The 13,840-nt window shown below is 48.6% G+C and overlaps 2 protein-coding genes across 2 annotated transcripts in view; one reads left to right on the top strand and one right to left on the bottom strand.

Annotated features, from left to right (window-relative positions):
- Window positions 1–1,366: 1,366 nt before the first annotated feature.
- Window positions 1,367–12,121, bottom strand: LGI4 (leucine rich repeat LGI family member 4). The gene is made up of 9 exons (XM_074218927.1): window positions 11,406–12,121; window positions 11,010–11,081; window positions 10,705–10,776; window positions 10,229–10,300; window positions 9,914–9,985; window positions 9,019–9,188; window positions 6,797–6,961; window positions 6,115–6,626; window positions 1,367–2,610 (listed from the first exon to the last, which is right to left on the bottom strand). The coding sequence occupies exons 1-9, from the start codon at window positions 11,588–11,590 to the stop codon at window positions 2,296–2,298; spliced, it is 1,635 nt and encodes a 544-aa protein (XP_074075028.1). The 5' UTR covers window positions 11,591–12,121; the 3' UTR covers window positions 1,367–2,295.
- Window positions 10,947–13,840, top strand: part of FXYD1 (FXYD domain containing ion transport regulator 1) — a 12,743-nt gene continuing 9,849 nt past the window's right edge. The window contains exon 1 of the mRNA XM_074218933.1: window positions 10,947–11,048. The gene's annotated coding sequence lies outside the window, so the exon portion shown is untranslated. The remainder of the gene's footprint in view (window positions 11,049–13,840) is intronic.

The raw sequence follows: 13,840 nt of genomic DNA, 5'->3' as shown, positions 1-13,840 counted from the left end.
CAGTATATACTAGCCCAAATCTTATCATTTATTCCCCAGGAGCCCCTTAAATTCCACCATATGGGCCACAGGACTCACAAGATCCAGGATACCCTCTATTGGAACTTTAAAAAACTCCCTTTCCTTAGGCCCTAAAAACCAAGGATATCCTTCCAAGGGTCCCAAAGATTTCTGAAAAATCTTCCCTGGGCTTCTCAAAAATCCTAGCATGCCTTCCATTGCAGGATAGTTTATTCCAAGCATCAAAGACCTTAGAAAACCACATCTAGAAGATACCCTTCCCAAGGTCCCAAAGACCCAAGGATCTCCCCTACTGTAGGACACCTTCGCCAGGGTCCCAAAGATCTAAGAATCCCCTCTAGGGTAAGATATTTTCTCCAGAATTCCAAAGACCCAAGGATCCCCTTTACTATAGAATACCCTTCCCAGGGCCCCAAAGACCCAATGATCTCTACTGTAGGACACCTTCCCCAGAATCCCAAAGACCCAAGGATCTCTTCTATTGTAGGAACCCTCCTTGGATCATCAAGGATCCTAAGAACACCTTCTCCTTTCCTCAAACCTAAGAACACCCTCTCCCAGGAAGGGCTCCCCATCCCTTGAATGTGCATATTGAGCCCCTCCCCCAATACCAGGCCCTGACTACCCTCTTTTTGCTGCTTCTGGGTTGCTTTTTTTTTTTTTCCTGGAGAGGATGGGATGTGTTGTTTCTCCTACAATTCTGGGTACCTGAAGTTTCCATTTGCCACAACATAGAGCCTCTTGGCCTTCAGCCAAAATGATGCCCATCCTTTCCCACCTTTTCCTTGCACATGTACCCTGACTGGCTCCTGGCTGAAGCCTGCTCCTCCAGGGCATAGTTTGGAGGAGAACCATGCTCCCCTACCTGAGTCTGGTGATCAAGGATGGTTGTACAGGGGGTGAAGTTGGGGAGGCAGAATAAATATAAATTGGGAATGGGGTGTCTTAGGGTTGTCTGCCTTCCTCTAACTCTTCAAGCACACACTTAATGGCTCCTCCTTGGCCCTTGCTTATGATAGCCTTCCCTCCTCTTCTCAGCCCTTCCCATACAACACATCTCCCCTCTACACAACCCCCATCCTACACGCAAACCTCCAAACCAGCTCTCAGCCCTTCCCACAGAGCAACACCCATTGAAAATATTTCCCATCCCATATACCAACTCCTCCTCTCCCGAATCTCACTTCATACCCAGCCCCCTCCTCCCCTCACTCCTCCTCACTCAACACCCTCCTCTCACTTCACGCATCCCTCCATCTCCCCCCATTTCAGTTTCCTGATCCCAACCCTTCCTTCTTTCCCCCCATCACCCTCTATCCACAAATAGTCAATCCCTCTTCCTTTTTCCCTCATTCATAAGCCATCAGTGTTCCCTCACAGCAAAAATCCTAGACACCCTAAACATCAGCCACAGGAACATTTTTAAGCCTCAATCCACAGTCTGTCTTTTCTGCCCCAACCCTTCCCACATAACACAAATGACTACTCAGGTTCCTGGGCTTTAAAATTTGCAAAGCACTTGCCTCACAACATCCCTGTGAGGTGGGAGCACAAATGGAGTAATCCTCATTTTACAGATCTGGAAACTGAGGCATAGAGAGATTGAATGTTGTGCCCAGAATCACATAATTGAGTGTTAGGAACAAGATTCCAATCCAGTTCTGATCCCAAACCCAGAGTTGGCCACAATGGTAGATTGCTGCCATTTCTCTGGCTCCTGGCATCTTTACCCAGTTGCCACCATATCAATGGCAGCTTCCAGTCCATCAGGGATGTTCAGAATTCAGTATGTGGTTTCTCAGTGGCATTGTCAGGGCCATGGGCTCAGCATCTGAGATTGTTCTGTGGGATGGTCCCAATAGACTTCTGGGTCACAGAAATTAAAACAACTCCCTGCCACCATCTATCCATTTCATAGATGAAGAAATAGGCTCTTCACTGATAGAGCAAAGAATAGAACCTAAGACTTCTTCCAACATGGTGTTTTCTGTTATGGAACACTAACCCTTCCAAGGAATATCTCCTCATCCCCATCCTCAGCCAACTTTCAAAGATTTGGGATATTAGAACTTGAGGGAGCCTAAAAAGCCATTAGGCCAACTCCCTTGATTTTTCCAAGGTAAAAATAAAAGGATGGCCTCACTCAGTAACTTAGTTGTGGCAGAGCGACCCTAAGTCTCTTGACTTCCCGACACCAGGCTCTTTCCTTGTCAGTAATTTCCCAGTCCCACTGGGCCCATGTGGGAAGGACAGGGGGTCCCCATTCCTTTCTTTTTAGGCACTGAGGTCATGGATGAGATGCTGGTAGACTTGGGTGGGGCCCTTGAAGTTGGCAGTGAAGAGAAACCTTCGGCCAGCCACAGAGATGAAGGAGAAGGCCCGGGGAGCTGAAGGCAATGGGGGTCCCAGCTCCTGCAGCAGCTTCAGGAGCCCCGTATCTGACTGATACTGGAACACCAGGCTATAGGTGAAGTCACTACCCAGCAGGACCAACTGGTCTCCGGCAATGAGCAAAGGCTGGAAGATGAGGGAGCCACGGGATGGCAGTGCTTGCAGCAGACGGAACATGGAACCATCCCAGCGCATCACCTGTAGAGATGAATTTCAGGACTGGGAGACAGTCGCCTAGGGCCCCAATGCTCTCAAGACTCTAGGAGCAGAGTTGGGGGAAAGCGATGGCATTCTAAGGTTGCAGGGAAGTTCTAAGTGATCCTGCTCACCTCTGTTTAGAACATTCAACTTTCAAGACTCAGCTCACATGCCATCTTGTAGAAGGCCTTTCCTGGTCCCCTGTCCCCCACCCCAGTATAATCCTTTCCTTTGAAGCTTGTCTTCACCTTGTACATATCTTGCATGTGGACGTATGTTAATGGTTGCTCTTGGTTCTCAAAGAGACCAACAAGACATCAACCAGGGTAGAATCAAGTTACTTTGTGTTCGACTGTGGCTGATCAAACCAGTCGAATTCAGAAGGCTCTGCCACAGGTCAGGTACAAAAAGATAGACCCCGTGAACATTTGGAGTGGATGCTCTAAATTTACACATCTCACATTTCTTTTGAGATAAACCTGTGTGTGTGTGTGTGTGTGTGTGTGTGTGTGTGTGTTTGTGTGTGTTTGTGTGTGTGTGTGTGTTTTGAATGGAAATTCTTTGAGGACAGGGAACATTTTCACTTTTTTTTTTTGTATCCAGAGACCAACACAGTGTTTGGAACGTAGTTACTGGTTCATAAATAAGTGTGCATTCATTGACTGACTGCCAGGGTCTTAGGGATACAAAGACAAAACCAAACCAAAAACAATCCTTGAGGGGTTTACCCTGGGCCAAGTCTTCCTTTGAGATACATTTCCCATCTGTCCCTAGCTCAGGTCATCATCTTCTCTTGTCTAAATTTATTGTTTGCTTTTTATTTTAAGAGACAATCAGGGGGCACAGTGAGGGGGCAGCTAGATGGTGCAGTGGATAGAGCACTGGCCTTGAAGTCAGGAGGACCTGAGTTCAAATGGGACCTCAGACACTTAACAATTATCTAGCTGTGCCACTTAACCCCATTGCCTTAAATAATTTTTTTTTAAAAAAGACAATCAAGGTTAAGTGACTTGCCCCGGGGGCCACACAACTAGGAAGTGACTGAGGTCCCATTTGAACTCAAGTCCTCCTGACACCAGGTGCTCTATCCATTATAGCGTCACCTAGCTGCCCCTCTTTGTCTGAATTATTCTTACAAGCCTCCAAACTGGTCTCCTTGCCTCCATTCTCTCTTCATTCCCCACTCATACTTCATAGGCCTCTCTCCTGACCCAATCATCAAGATTTGCTCAAGAACTTAGGATAATCATAGGAAATAATAGATATTATTATTCTCCTTTATAGATGTGTCCATTGAGGTATTTTCAAACAGGGTTGAAAGGTGAAGCCTTATTAGAAATAGAGCCAAAAGGTCCAACTGGCTCATTTTGAAGAGGAGGAAAATGGAGACTAGGGAGATAAGATGTCCTGCCCCAAACCCCTACATCCAGGGAGCAAGTGGGACAGCTGGGATTCCAGTAGGGTGGGCTCTACAGGATAGAGGCCAAGCTCCTTCGCTGAAAAGCATCCTCCATCTGCCCCTGACTTCCTTTCCAACTCTTTCTCCTAGATTCCCTTCTTCCATCCAAGTCAATCTCTTCCCATCCCCCAAACCTGTTTCTCCCCTCAAGCTTTTGCTTATGCTGTCAGTGTCCTTGGAACACCCTTCTCTTGGTGTCAGAGCCTGGCTCATATGCCACCTGCTCCTGGATGTCCTTTCCTGGAGCCTCCAGGCCCCTTTCCTTCCTCTGAGTACCTTTAGTTTCTGCCATATGGTGAAGCCCTAGATCATTTCCTTGTTGTTTTGCGTGCAGAAATCCAGTCTCCCTAACAAGACCAAGCTTCCTGACTGAGGTCAAGACTGACTGTCCTCTTAGAACGACACTCCACTCCTTCAGCTCAACCAAGCAAAGGGTGAGCCCTCAACAAAAGCCTAAACCTGAACAGATCTTTCTCTCACCTCCCCAACTCCTCTCTACAACCCTCCATTCATCTCATGGTCCCTTCTGTAGTTGTTCCTTGCAGCTACATTGGTTCAACATTGGAAGTTTCTCCCATTTCTAAAACCATCCTTTACACTGATGTGAAGCTGATTTTCCCAAGTCCAAGTCTAACCATTTCAATAAACCAATCTCAATAAACTCTAGTAACTTCTTACTTCCTTTAGGACAAAATACAAACTCCTGTGTTGGACATAGAAGGTCCTTCATAAGCTGACCCCAATCTTCCATCTCAGACTTTGCACATTGCTTCCCTCCATCTACCATACATCACTATGGTAGAGCCAATTTGGCCTTACTTAACTGGTATTCTTTTTGTTGTGGTTGTTGGTTTTTTCTCTTTTTGTAAGGCAATAGGGTTAAGTGACTTGCCCAAGGTCACACAGCTAGGTAATTATTAAGTGTCTGAGACTGGATTTGATTCAGGTCCTTTTGACTCCAGGGCCAGTGCTCTGTGGTCCCCCAGGACTATAATGCAATTCCTCCTCACACCTGTGCCTCAGTTTTCCTTAAGGCTCAGCTATTCCTCTAGCTGCTAGTGCCTTGTTCTTCAAATCACAAGGTAACCCTTTTGAATATATTTAGATATGGATGCCACACTGAGCCTGGAGACAGGATTGGAACTCAGGTCTTTCTAAAGAACTGAGTTTCAATCTTGCCTCAGATGCTTACTAGGGTGACCTTGGATGAGTCACCTAACCTGTCTTCCTCAGTTTCCTCAACTATAAATGGGATTAATAATTGCATCTGTCCCAGAAGATTGTTGTAGGATCAAATGAGATAATATTTGTAAAGTGTTTGGCACAGGGCCTAGCCCACAGTAGGTACCCTTGTTTCCTACTTTTTAACTTAATCTCTCTTAGCTTTCATTTCCTCAACTGTAAACTAGGGGGGGGGGGGGTACTAATGGCATCACCTTGCCACAATTTTTTTGTGAGCGATCAGCAAACCTTGGAATGCCTATACATACTAAGTGTTATTGTTATACTATGAAGGTAGTGAGTCCCTCATCTCTAAATGCTGTGGGCAAGGAGGGTTATAACCTTTTTTGTCTTTCATTCTCATTGCTGGGTACAGAGTAGGCTCTTGATAAATGCTTCCTGATTGGTTGGGAGTGTAAAGGAGGCACCGGGGGAAGGGTATGAAAGCAGAGGAAAGAGCAAAAGGGAGCTTCAGAAGCAGGGAGTCCCATTAGGGAGCTTGGTGCCAAAGATATGGGAGTAGGTCACAATCCTAAAAATTTTGATCTGGAGAGAACGTGAAAACCATAAAGTAAAGGCTGAAAGGAGCCTTGGAGGCGAGGAATCCAATCCTTTCATTTTTACAGAGTAGGAAACTGGACTTGGCTTGGATAAACAGGTCATCCTGTCCGTCCATCCCATTTTCTAGAAGGAAAAGCAGGCAGTGACTTGCCTAGGGTCACCCAGCTCTCCCCGCCTCCTAACTCCCAGTCCACAGAGAGGCAGCCTTGGCCAGCGGAGTCCCCCACCCACCCTGGGGCCCCCAGCTCCCTCAGAATCCTTACCATGGAGTCGCCCAGGTAGCGGGTCAGGCAGACATACACGTCAGTGCCCACCTGGAAGTGGCGGGTGGCGTAGACGTCCTCGGCTTCGGGCACGTCGGTGCGCCGGGAGAAGCGTCCATGCTGCCAACGGTAGAGGACCGGGCGCTGAGAGGCGGAGGCCAGCAGCAGGTGCGGCACCCCGGCCAGCTCCAGGGCTTCAGCATCCGTGTCTCGGTGCCAGGCGTGCAGACTCTGCCGCGGGTAGAAACCGCGCCCCGGACCGTCGCGGCACAGCAGGGTGGTGCGGCCGGCCTTGGACGCCTCGGCCACCACGAAGCAGGGCTCCCCGTCCAGCCACAGCAGCTCGGCGTCGTTGGGCTTCAGCAGCAGCTCCGGGGCCAGGGCCTGGGACGGCGACAGACGCAGCCCCCGGCTCGGGCGGGACCACAGCTGGGACCCTCCCCACAGCCGGGCCACCAGCACGAAGAGCTGCGAGCCTAGCACCAGGGGCTTACAGGCCACCACCGACGGCGCTGGCGGGAGGGGAGGGGAGGAGGGCACGTCACGGTGAGGGGTACCGGATCCGGGACCATGTCTGCCAAGGATGAGGGGCGAGGGCGGGCAGAAGCTGGGCTGGGGGGAAAGGGAGGGGATGGCGGAGGATGGGGGGGCGTCGGGGCGGCATCGGGGATCAGGGTCTCACCCGAGATTTCCTCATCAGATCGAAAACGCTGCAGCATATAATCCCAGACTAGAAAGAGGCATTTGCCGGCAAAGGGCTGGGCCAGTACCACATGCGGCTCCCCCAGGTAGGAGAAGGTTTCCACACCAAGCGCTGGTTCCCCTAGGGTCTGGAACCAGTTCAGCTCTAGGATAGGGCACAGGGAGAGGGAGTCAAATCAGTCTCTGCTAAGTGACGCTTTCACATTCCCTCTGCTGAGGGAAGATTCACATGAACTGATCCAAAGTGAAATGAACAGAACCAGGAGACCATTGTACACAATGAAGAACAACTGAGAATGATTTAGCTGTTCTTAGCCATACAACAATCCAAGACAATTGCAAAGGACTCATGATCAGAAATGCTATCCATCTGCAGAGGGAGAACTGATGGACTTTGACTCTGGCAGCTAGGTGGTGTCCAAATCCTTGACTCTTATCAGTTGTGTGACCTTGGGCAAGTCACTTAACCCTGATTGCCTCTCATCCAGAGCCATCTCCAGTCGTCCTGATTCCTATCTGGCCACTGGACCCAGATGACTCTGGAGGAGAAAGTGAGGCTGGTGACTTAGCACAGTATCCAGCTCACTCAAATCCAATCCATGTCATGGCATCACCTCCTAATATTGTGCTCCTCTTTGAGAATGAAGGACAAAAACATCATGCTTTATCATTCTTGGGGTTTTTTATCTTCATTTTCAAATTAATTATGATTATAATTCAGATTAATATGAAAATGTTTTGCCTGATTCCACAGGAATCATCTATATCAAATTCCTTGCTTTCTCAAGGAGGCGAAGGTAGGGAGAGAATATGGAACTCAATTTTTTAAAAAATGTTAAACGTTTTTCTTTACATGTAATTGAGAAAATGAAATAAAAATTAAATGTAAAAATAAAAAGAAAGCTTTTGCTTAGACACCTTAGTTTCTGTTCCCCAACCTCCCTGGAATTTGTACCCTGCCAGCCAGGCAAACTGGTCTTCCTCACTGCTCATACTCCATCTCCTACCTCAATGTCTTTGTGCTAGATATCCCACAGGCCTTGAAGACACTTTCTTCTTATCTCTGTCTTATAGCATCTCTCTCTTTCCAGGAGATACAACCCAAGTACCATCTTTGGCATGATGCCCTCCCCCTCCCAACTACAAGGGCCCAACTACTTTGTATTTAATGACACCCCATATAATAATATATGGAGATATATATGCAATATATTTATTAACTTTAAATTCCCCCCCATATATTTTATATATACTCATCTTTCCCATGAACATGTAAGCTTTTTGTGAGTATCCCCAAGGTCACAAAGTAATCACTTAATGAATTTACCAATAATCAGTCTGGCTACTTGGCTACCAGTCCCTTCAAGGATGCTGAAATCTAGTCCCTTGGCCTGTGGGCTTTTCAGAAACTAAGTATCCTGTACTTTGGCTTCTACTCCACTCAGGTCCCAGTCATATCTCTCCCATCTCCCTAATCTTCTTGAGGGAAGAGATGTTTATTTTTTCCCTTTGTGGCCACAACAGAGAGCCTAAAACATTGGTTTTAGAACCTCATTCTGATGAAACTCCATCCATTGTGGCAGATGGCATCTGTTCTGCAATTTGAGTTTTAGAGTTACTTAGAACATAAGGGACTTGCCCAGGGTCATATAGCCAACACATAACAGAGGTGACATTTGAACTTAGATCTTCCTGCCTCCAAGGCTGATTCTTCAACCACTGTACCTTGTTATTCCATTGTGTCTGACTCTTCATGACCCCATGGATGGTATTGGGTAATATTGTCCATAGGGTTTTACTGGCAGAGATACCAGAGTGATTTGCTATTTCCTTCTTTGGTAGAGTAAAACAGATTTGAAGTGACTTACCCAGGGTCACACAGCTAGTGAGTGTCTGAGGCTAGATTTGACTCCATTTGATTCCCTGACTCCAGACTCATGCTATCTGTTGAGCCACCTAGCTACCTCAGCACTCCCTTAGGGAATCAATGAACAAGAATTTTTTAAGGGTTCACTAGATGTCAGACACTGGGTTGGGAATACATTTCTTTTAAAAAGGAAATATTCTTTCCTTTAAGGACCTTCCATTCTAACAAAGGAGATAATTGTACATTAATAAGGATAGTGCCTGTTGAATAAATATGCCTCATTCCTTCCTTCACGGTCTCTGACCTTGGACCTTGTGCTCTCTGGAAAGCCATACCCACAGTCCTGCAGTGAAAGGTGTCCAGGTCCAGGTGTTGCAATGGCCTGTTGGCTAAGGGAGTGGGTCCTGCACAAGCTCCAGCTCCCACACTGGCGTTCACTTGGGGCAGCCACAGGACCAGCCACAGCAGGCGGCAATCACAGAGGAAGGGATTTCCCCGAAGATCTCTGGTGGGGAAAATAAGAGATAGAAGGTGCTCAGACCTTTCTAATCCTCCCATTGCTGTAAGCCCCAATGGATGGATTCCAGCCTTGATGATCTGAGCAGGTTCATAGAATTTAAAACTGGAAGAGACTTTGCAGACTAGCTCATGAATCCAAGGATTAGATTAATACCATGCGTTCAAGGATTGACCCAAGATCACAGTAGTTACATTTGAATTCTGGAGGGTGTCCTGGGCTATAGGCTCTGTCTACCTCACTGGTTCACTCTCCTGTGTCCCCAACCTGTCTCTTCCAGAATCACAGAATTTCCGAGAGAGAACAGACTCCAGATCATAATTATTCCAAGCTGGACCATGTCATTATCAAATGGTCTTTCACTTTTTTTCCTAAAGGTTCTCCCAGTATGGATGAACTCACAACATTCAGGCATCCCATCCTAGATCATAGTTGCAGAGCTCATGAAGGACCTTAGAGATCTATGGTTAAGTGACTTGTCCAAGGTCACATAGATAGTAAGTGGAAAAGGCAGAATTTGAACCCAGGTCTTTTGACACCCCCCCCAAGTTAGTACTCTTTCCACTGCCTTTGTGGATAATTCCCTCTCTACCTTTCAGGTCCTCAGCTTCTGGCTTTTCCCTCTTAAGCTAGCAGCTTTCCCTCCCCATTCTTGGAAGTTGGGAGACAGCCCACCCTATTCCTTTCCTCCCCTTCCCTTCCCTGTGGCTCACACATGGCTCAGGGTCTCCAATCCTCTGAACAGGAACTTGGGCAGTGTCTGTAGATGGTTATTGGCCAAACTCCTAGTATACAGAGAAGTAAAAGGGAAGGAGGCCACATTTAACATCACTTCCTTCCCAGAAGGCCTTGGGACAGGGACTGGTAATCCCAAAAAGATGGAAAAGGGAACCTAAGACGGGAAAAACTCCAGAGAGGTTAAGGGAATGAATTCAGGGGAATTTCCATGTCACTGACTAGGACATATCATGTTGTTTCTGGGGGAGAAGAGATGAAATTGGGAAGAAGGGGGTCACTGGGATACTCACAGGTGGGTGAGGGATCTCAGCCCCCGGAGAGCATTCTTGGAGATAGAGCTGATGTGATTGTCCTCAATGAACCTGGGGGAGGAGAGGGGGCCCCAAGGGTAACCCCAGCCTCAGGGACCCATCAGCAGGTCCCCTGGAAGCCTCCTCCCAAGAGGCAGGTGGGGCCAGAAACCTCCTTCCTGTTTCGAAGTTGGGGTGACTAGAGCATAGAAAGGCAAGTTGACCAGTCTGGGGTCACATGGGGAGTCAGTGGTGACCCAGGGAAACAAAAGCAGCTCTTCCCAAGCTTCTAGTTCAGATCCCTATCCCCATCCTCCCACTCTGGAAGGTGAAGTGAGCTAGGGAGAATCATGGGAAAATCACCTCCCCAATTGTCAGTTCTCCTATGAGCACTTGTAGCTACCAACCTCGTCAACTCCAACTCTCTCCTCCCTCTGAGTAATCCCCAATCCCCTCTTCCCACAGGCCCCACTCACAGATACCGCAGATAGGAGAGGCCTGCAAAAGCATCATCTTCAATCACAGAGAAGGTGTTGGCAGTGAAGAGACTGTGAAGGAACTTGGCGTTGGGGCCCTGGAGCAGTCTAAATTAGGACTCCGGAGTCCTCTTCTCATTTCTCCTCTCCCATTCCAATCTGCCAGACCCCAGCTCCCCCTCCCACACACACTTTGGCCCTTGTCCAAAGACATATTAATACCCCCCCCCTCCCCACTCCCCTCCCTTCCTTCCCACTCTCCCAACAAGCCTGGGTTGTTTGTCCCAGAGTCCAAGACAGCTTACAGAAGGTGCAGGGAGGGGACCTCTAAGAAGCTTCCAGAGGTAAGGCCAGTCACTTCAGATCTTACCAAAGACCTAAGGAGAGGGGGGAGTATCCAGGATCACCCCTCCAGTCAACCGGATGCCTTTCTTCCCTCAGAATCCAATCATTAGCCCCACTCAAAGAGCCAGGCATCTTGTCCCTAGCCTTCGAGGGACCCTAGAGTCCTAGCCTTTACCCACCCTGCACCTTCCCTCCCAGGGATTCCCCACTCCTCCATCTATCCTGGGTTCTTGTTGGCACTCCTGTTCTCTGCTCCTCCAGGATGCTGGCATCTTAGCTGCTATCCTTCCCCTCAGGGGCCCCAAGTTCCAGGGACCACATCCCCCAAGTGGGTTGTTGGCTTTGGGCAGACTCACAGGGACAGCAGGGTTGGGGGGAAACCTTCGGGGACTTGGGGGGAGCCGTTGCAAAGGGCACTGTCTTTGGTACAGGAACAACTTGGGGGGCACTTCCCCTTGTGTGGTTCCCAGGCTTTCCCTGTCCCTCCAAGAAGCAGCAGCAGCAGCAGCGGCAGCATCCTGGCTCCTTCCAGCCCCCCCATGGTGTCTCAACAATCCTGGGCTAGTGGCCCAGGCTGGTGCAGATCTCTTTGGCTGCCGCTTCCTTTCTTTCTTCAAGCCCAGGCCTGGCTCCCTAAAGCTGCCTAGTCTATGGCTTGGCTCTTGCCTCTTTCTCTTCTCCCTTCCCCTGCCCGGTCCTTCCCAACCCACGTCCCTCCAGCCTCCAGGTCCTATTCTCTGCCTCTGCCTCCCTCCCAGCCTCTGCCTCTTTCAGTCTCTATTTCTGCAGCTGCCCCTTTCCCTCTGATCTGTTCCTTCTCTGCCTCCCTTTCTGGCTGCCTTTGTCTGTCTCTGCCTCTCCTTTGCCTCGTTTGCCTCTGTCTCTGGGCCCTGGCTGGCCCTTGCTCCCTCCTCCAGCCTCTTTTCTCCCTGGGGGCTGGGAAAAGGACTCAGTATCAGACAGGACTTGGGGGTGGTGGTGGGGGAAAGGATGTTGGAGGGTGGAAGTCTGGAGAGGGAGGGTCAGAGACCATTAGGAAAGATACCGCCTCCAGGGAGGGGATAGGATGGACCCCCCCCCCAGCAGGAAGAAAAAGGAGGGACCCACAGGAGGCCTGGGAAGTTGGGAGCTGGGTGGGGTGGGGTGGGACCAGAGAACCAGATACTTGGGACACAGAAAAGAGTGGGAAGGAGCGGGGAGAGAACGAGGGGGGTGTGTAAGAGAAGGGAGGGAAGGAGCAGATTCAACAGGGAGCAGATGCCTGGGGCCCCCCCTAAAACTGACACCTGGACCCCAGAGCGCCCCTCTGGATAAAGTTTCTAAAAGTGCTTTGTATGGCTGGAAGGGACCATGGAGATAAACATCATTCCTTTTTTAGCTCCAGCTTCTGGGCAGAAGCCATCCTTGAGCCCTCCCTATTATGGGGAGGGGCACAGTTGGAGCTGGGGGGGGGTGACTTCTGACACCCTGGAGTTTTTCCGAATGAGACCAGACTAGCTAGAAATGCAGCTCCAGTCTGCCCTCTACTGGACAGCTCTGGCTTGAGCCTTCCTTCCCCCCCCACCCCCAAATCTTCAGAGAAAAAAATAAGAAAAAGCGAATTCAAGGCTGAGCATCTGGTCTAGGCTGCTCAGCTAGGAGGGATTCTCCAGATCCTGGTCCGGGGTGGGGGGCAGACGCTGGTCCTCCCCTGAAGGAGCCCTGAGTAATCCATCCCCAGATAGCTACTAGCTTTGTGACCCTGGACAAGTCACTTCCCCAGTCTGCCTCAGTTCCCTCAGCTGTCACATGGACATAATAGCACCTACCTCTTAGAATAAAATGAGACAATACTTATAAAGTGTGTTGCAAGCACTTTGAAGAATTATGGGAATAAGAGCCATCTCACTTCTTTATTATACCAAGAATCATAGATTTAGGGCTGGCAGGGACCTTAGAGATCATCTAGCCCAACCTCCTCATTATACAAATGAGGCAATGACTTGTCTAGGGTAACCCAAGTAGTCCATGGCTGAAGCAATATTTGAACCCAGGTCCTCCAAGGCCAGCACTATGACCATTATTCTAAAGCACCCTTTCCCTACACCTACCCCATGAGAGAGAGGTCAATGGCTGTTATACGTATTTTAAATTTATTAAATATTCCTCATGTCTGACAACAAAGTACTGGGTTTGAGTCCTGTTATGACATAGGCTGGCAGTATGACCCAGGACAAGTCACTGTACTTCAGAGATAAGACAAGCAGCTGATCAGCCTAGAGCAATAGGAAGAACCTGGGCTTAGAGTCACGAAGATCTGGGTTCAAATCTTGCCTTGGATACTTACTGAACAAATCACAACCTTGATATGCCTACATTTCCTCATCTGTAAATAGCTTGTAAGGTCTAAATCTATGTGGCTAGCATCCAAGATATGTATTAGAAGGAGTTATGATAGAGTTTCAAACACAGATGAAATGTGGGGTCTGGAGTTCCATCTCCCCAAATTAGTGAGGAAACAAAATGATGAATGCAGTAACATTCCTAGAGTCACATGCTCTGACTCCCTATTTAGAGAAAATTCACAGACTCAAGAAACAGCTTAAGATATAAAAAAAAAGTATAGTATAAAAAGTTGGGGCTGTGGGTTCAAATTCTCCCTCAATCACTCAGTACTAGGGTAATTTAAGGCAGGTAATGGTATTTCTTTGGGCTCTTTGGGCTTCATTTCCACTGGTTCAGATCTATGATAAGGTCTGAGATTGCATGGATGCAGACGTTACAGATCACTAATTAGTCAATCAAATATATG

Source organism: Macrotis lagotis, chromosome 1, assembly GCF_037893015.1.
Source record: "Macrotis lagotis isolate mMagLag1 chromosome 1, bilby.v1.9.chrom.fasta, whole genome shotgun sequence".
Taxonomy (NCBI): Eukaryota; Metazoa; Chordata; class Mammalia; order Peramelemorphia; family Peramelidae; genus Macrotis; species Macrotis lagotis.
This window is presented reverse-complemented; position numbering and strand designations above follow the sequence as displayed.

Coding starts and splice junctions, on each gene's coding strand:
- LGI4 (XM_074218927.1), bottom strand. CDS start 11,590: ATGGGGGGGCTGGAAGGAGCCAGGATGCTGCCGCTGCTGCTGCTGCTG. Junction 9,986..10,228: donor CTGAGATCCCTCACCCACCT/GTGAGTATCCCA, acceptor TCTGTATACTAG/GAGTTTGGCCAATAACCATC. Junction 2,611..6,114: donor GCTACCTGGGCGACTCCATG/GTAAGGATTCTG, acceptor TCATCTCTACAG/GTGATGCGCTGGGATGGTTC.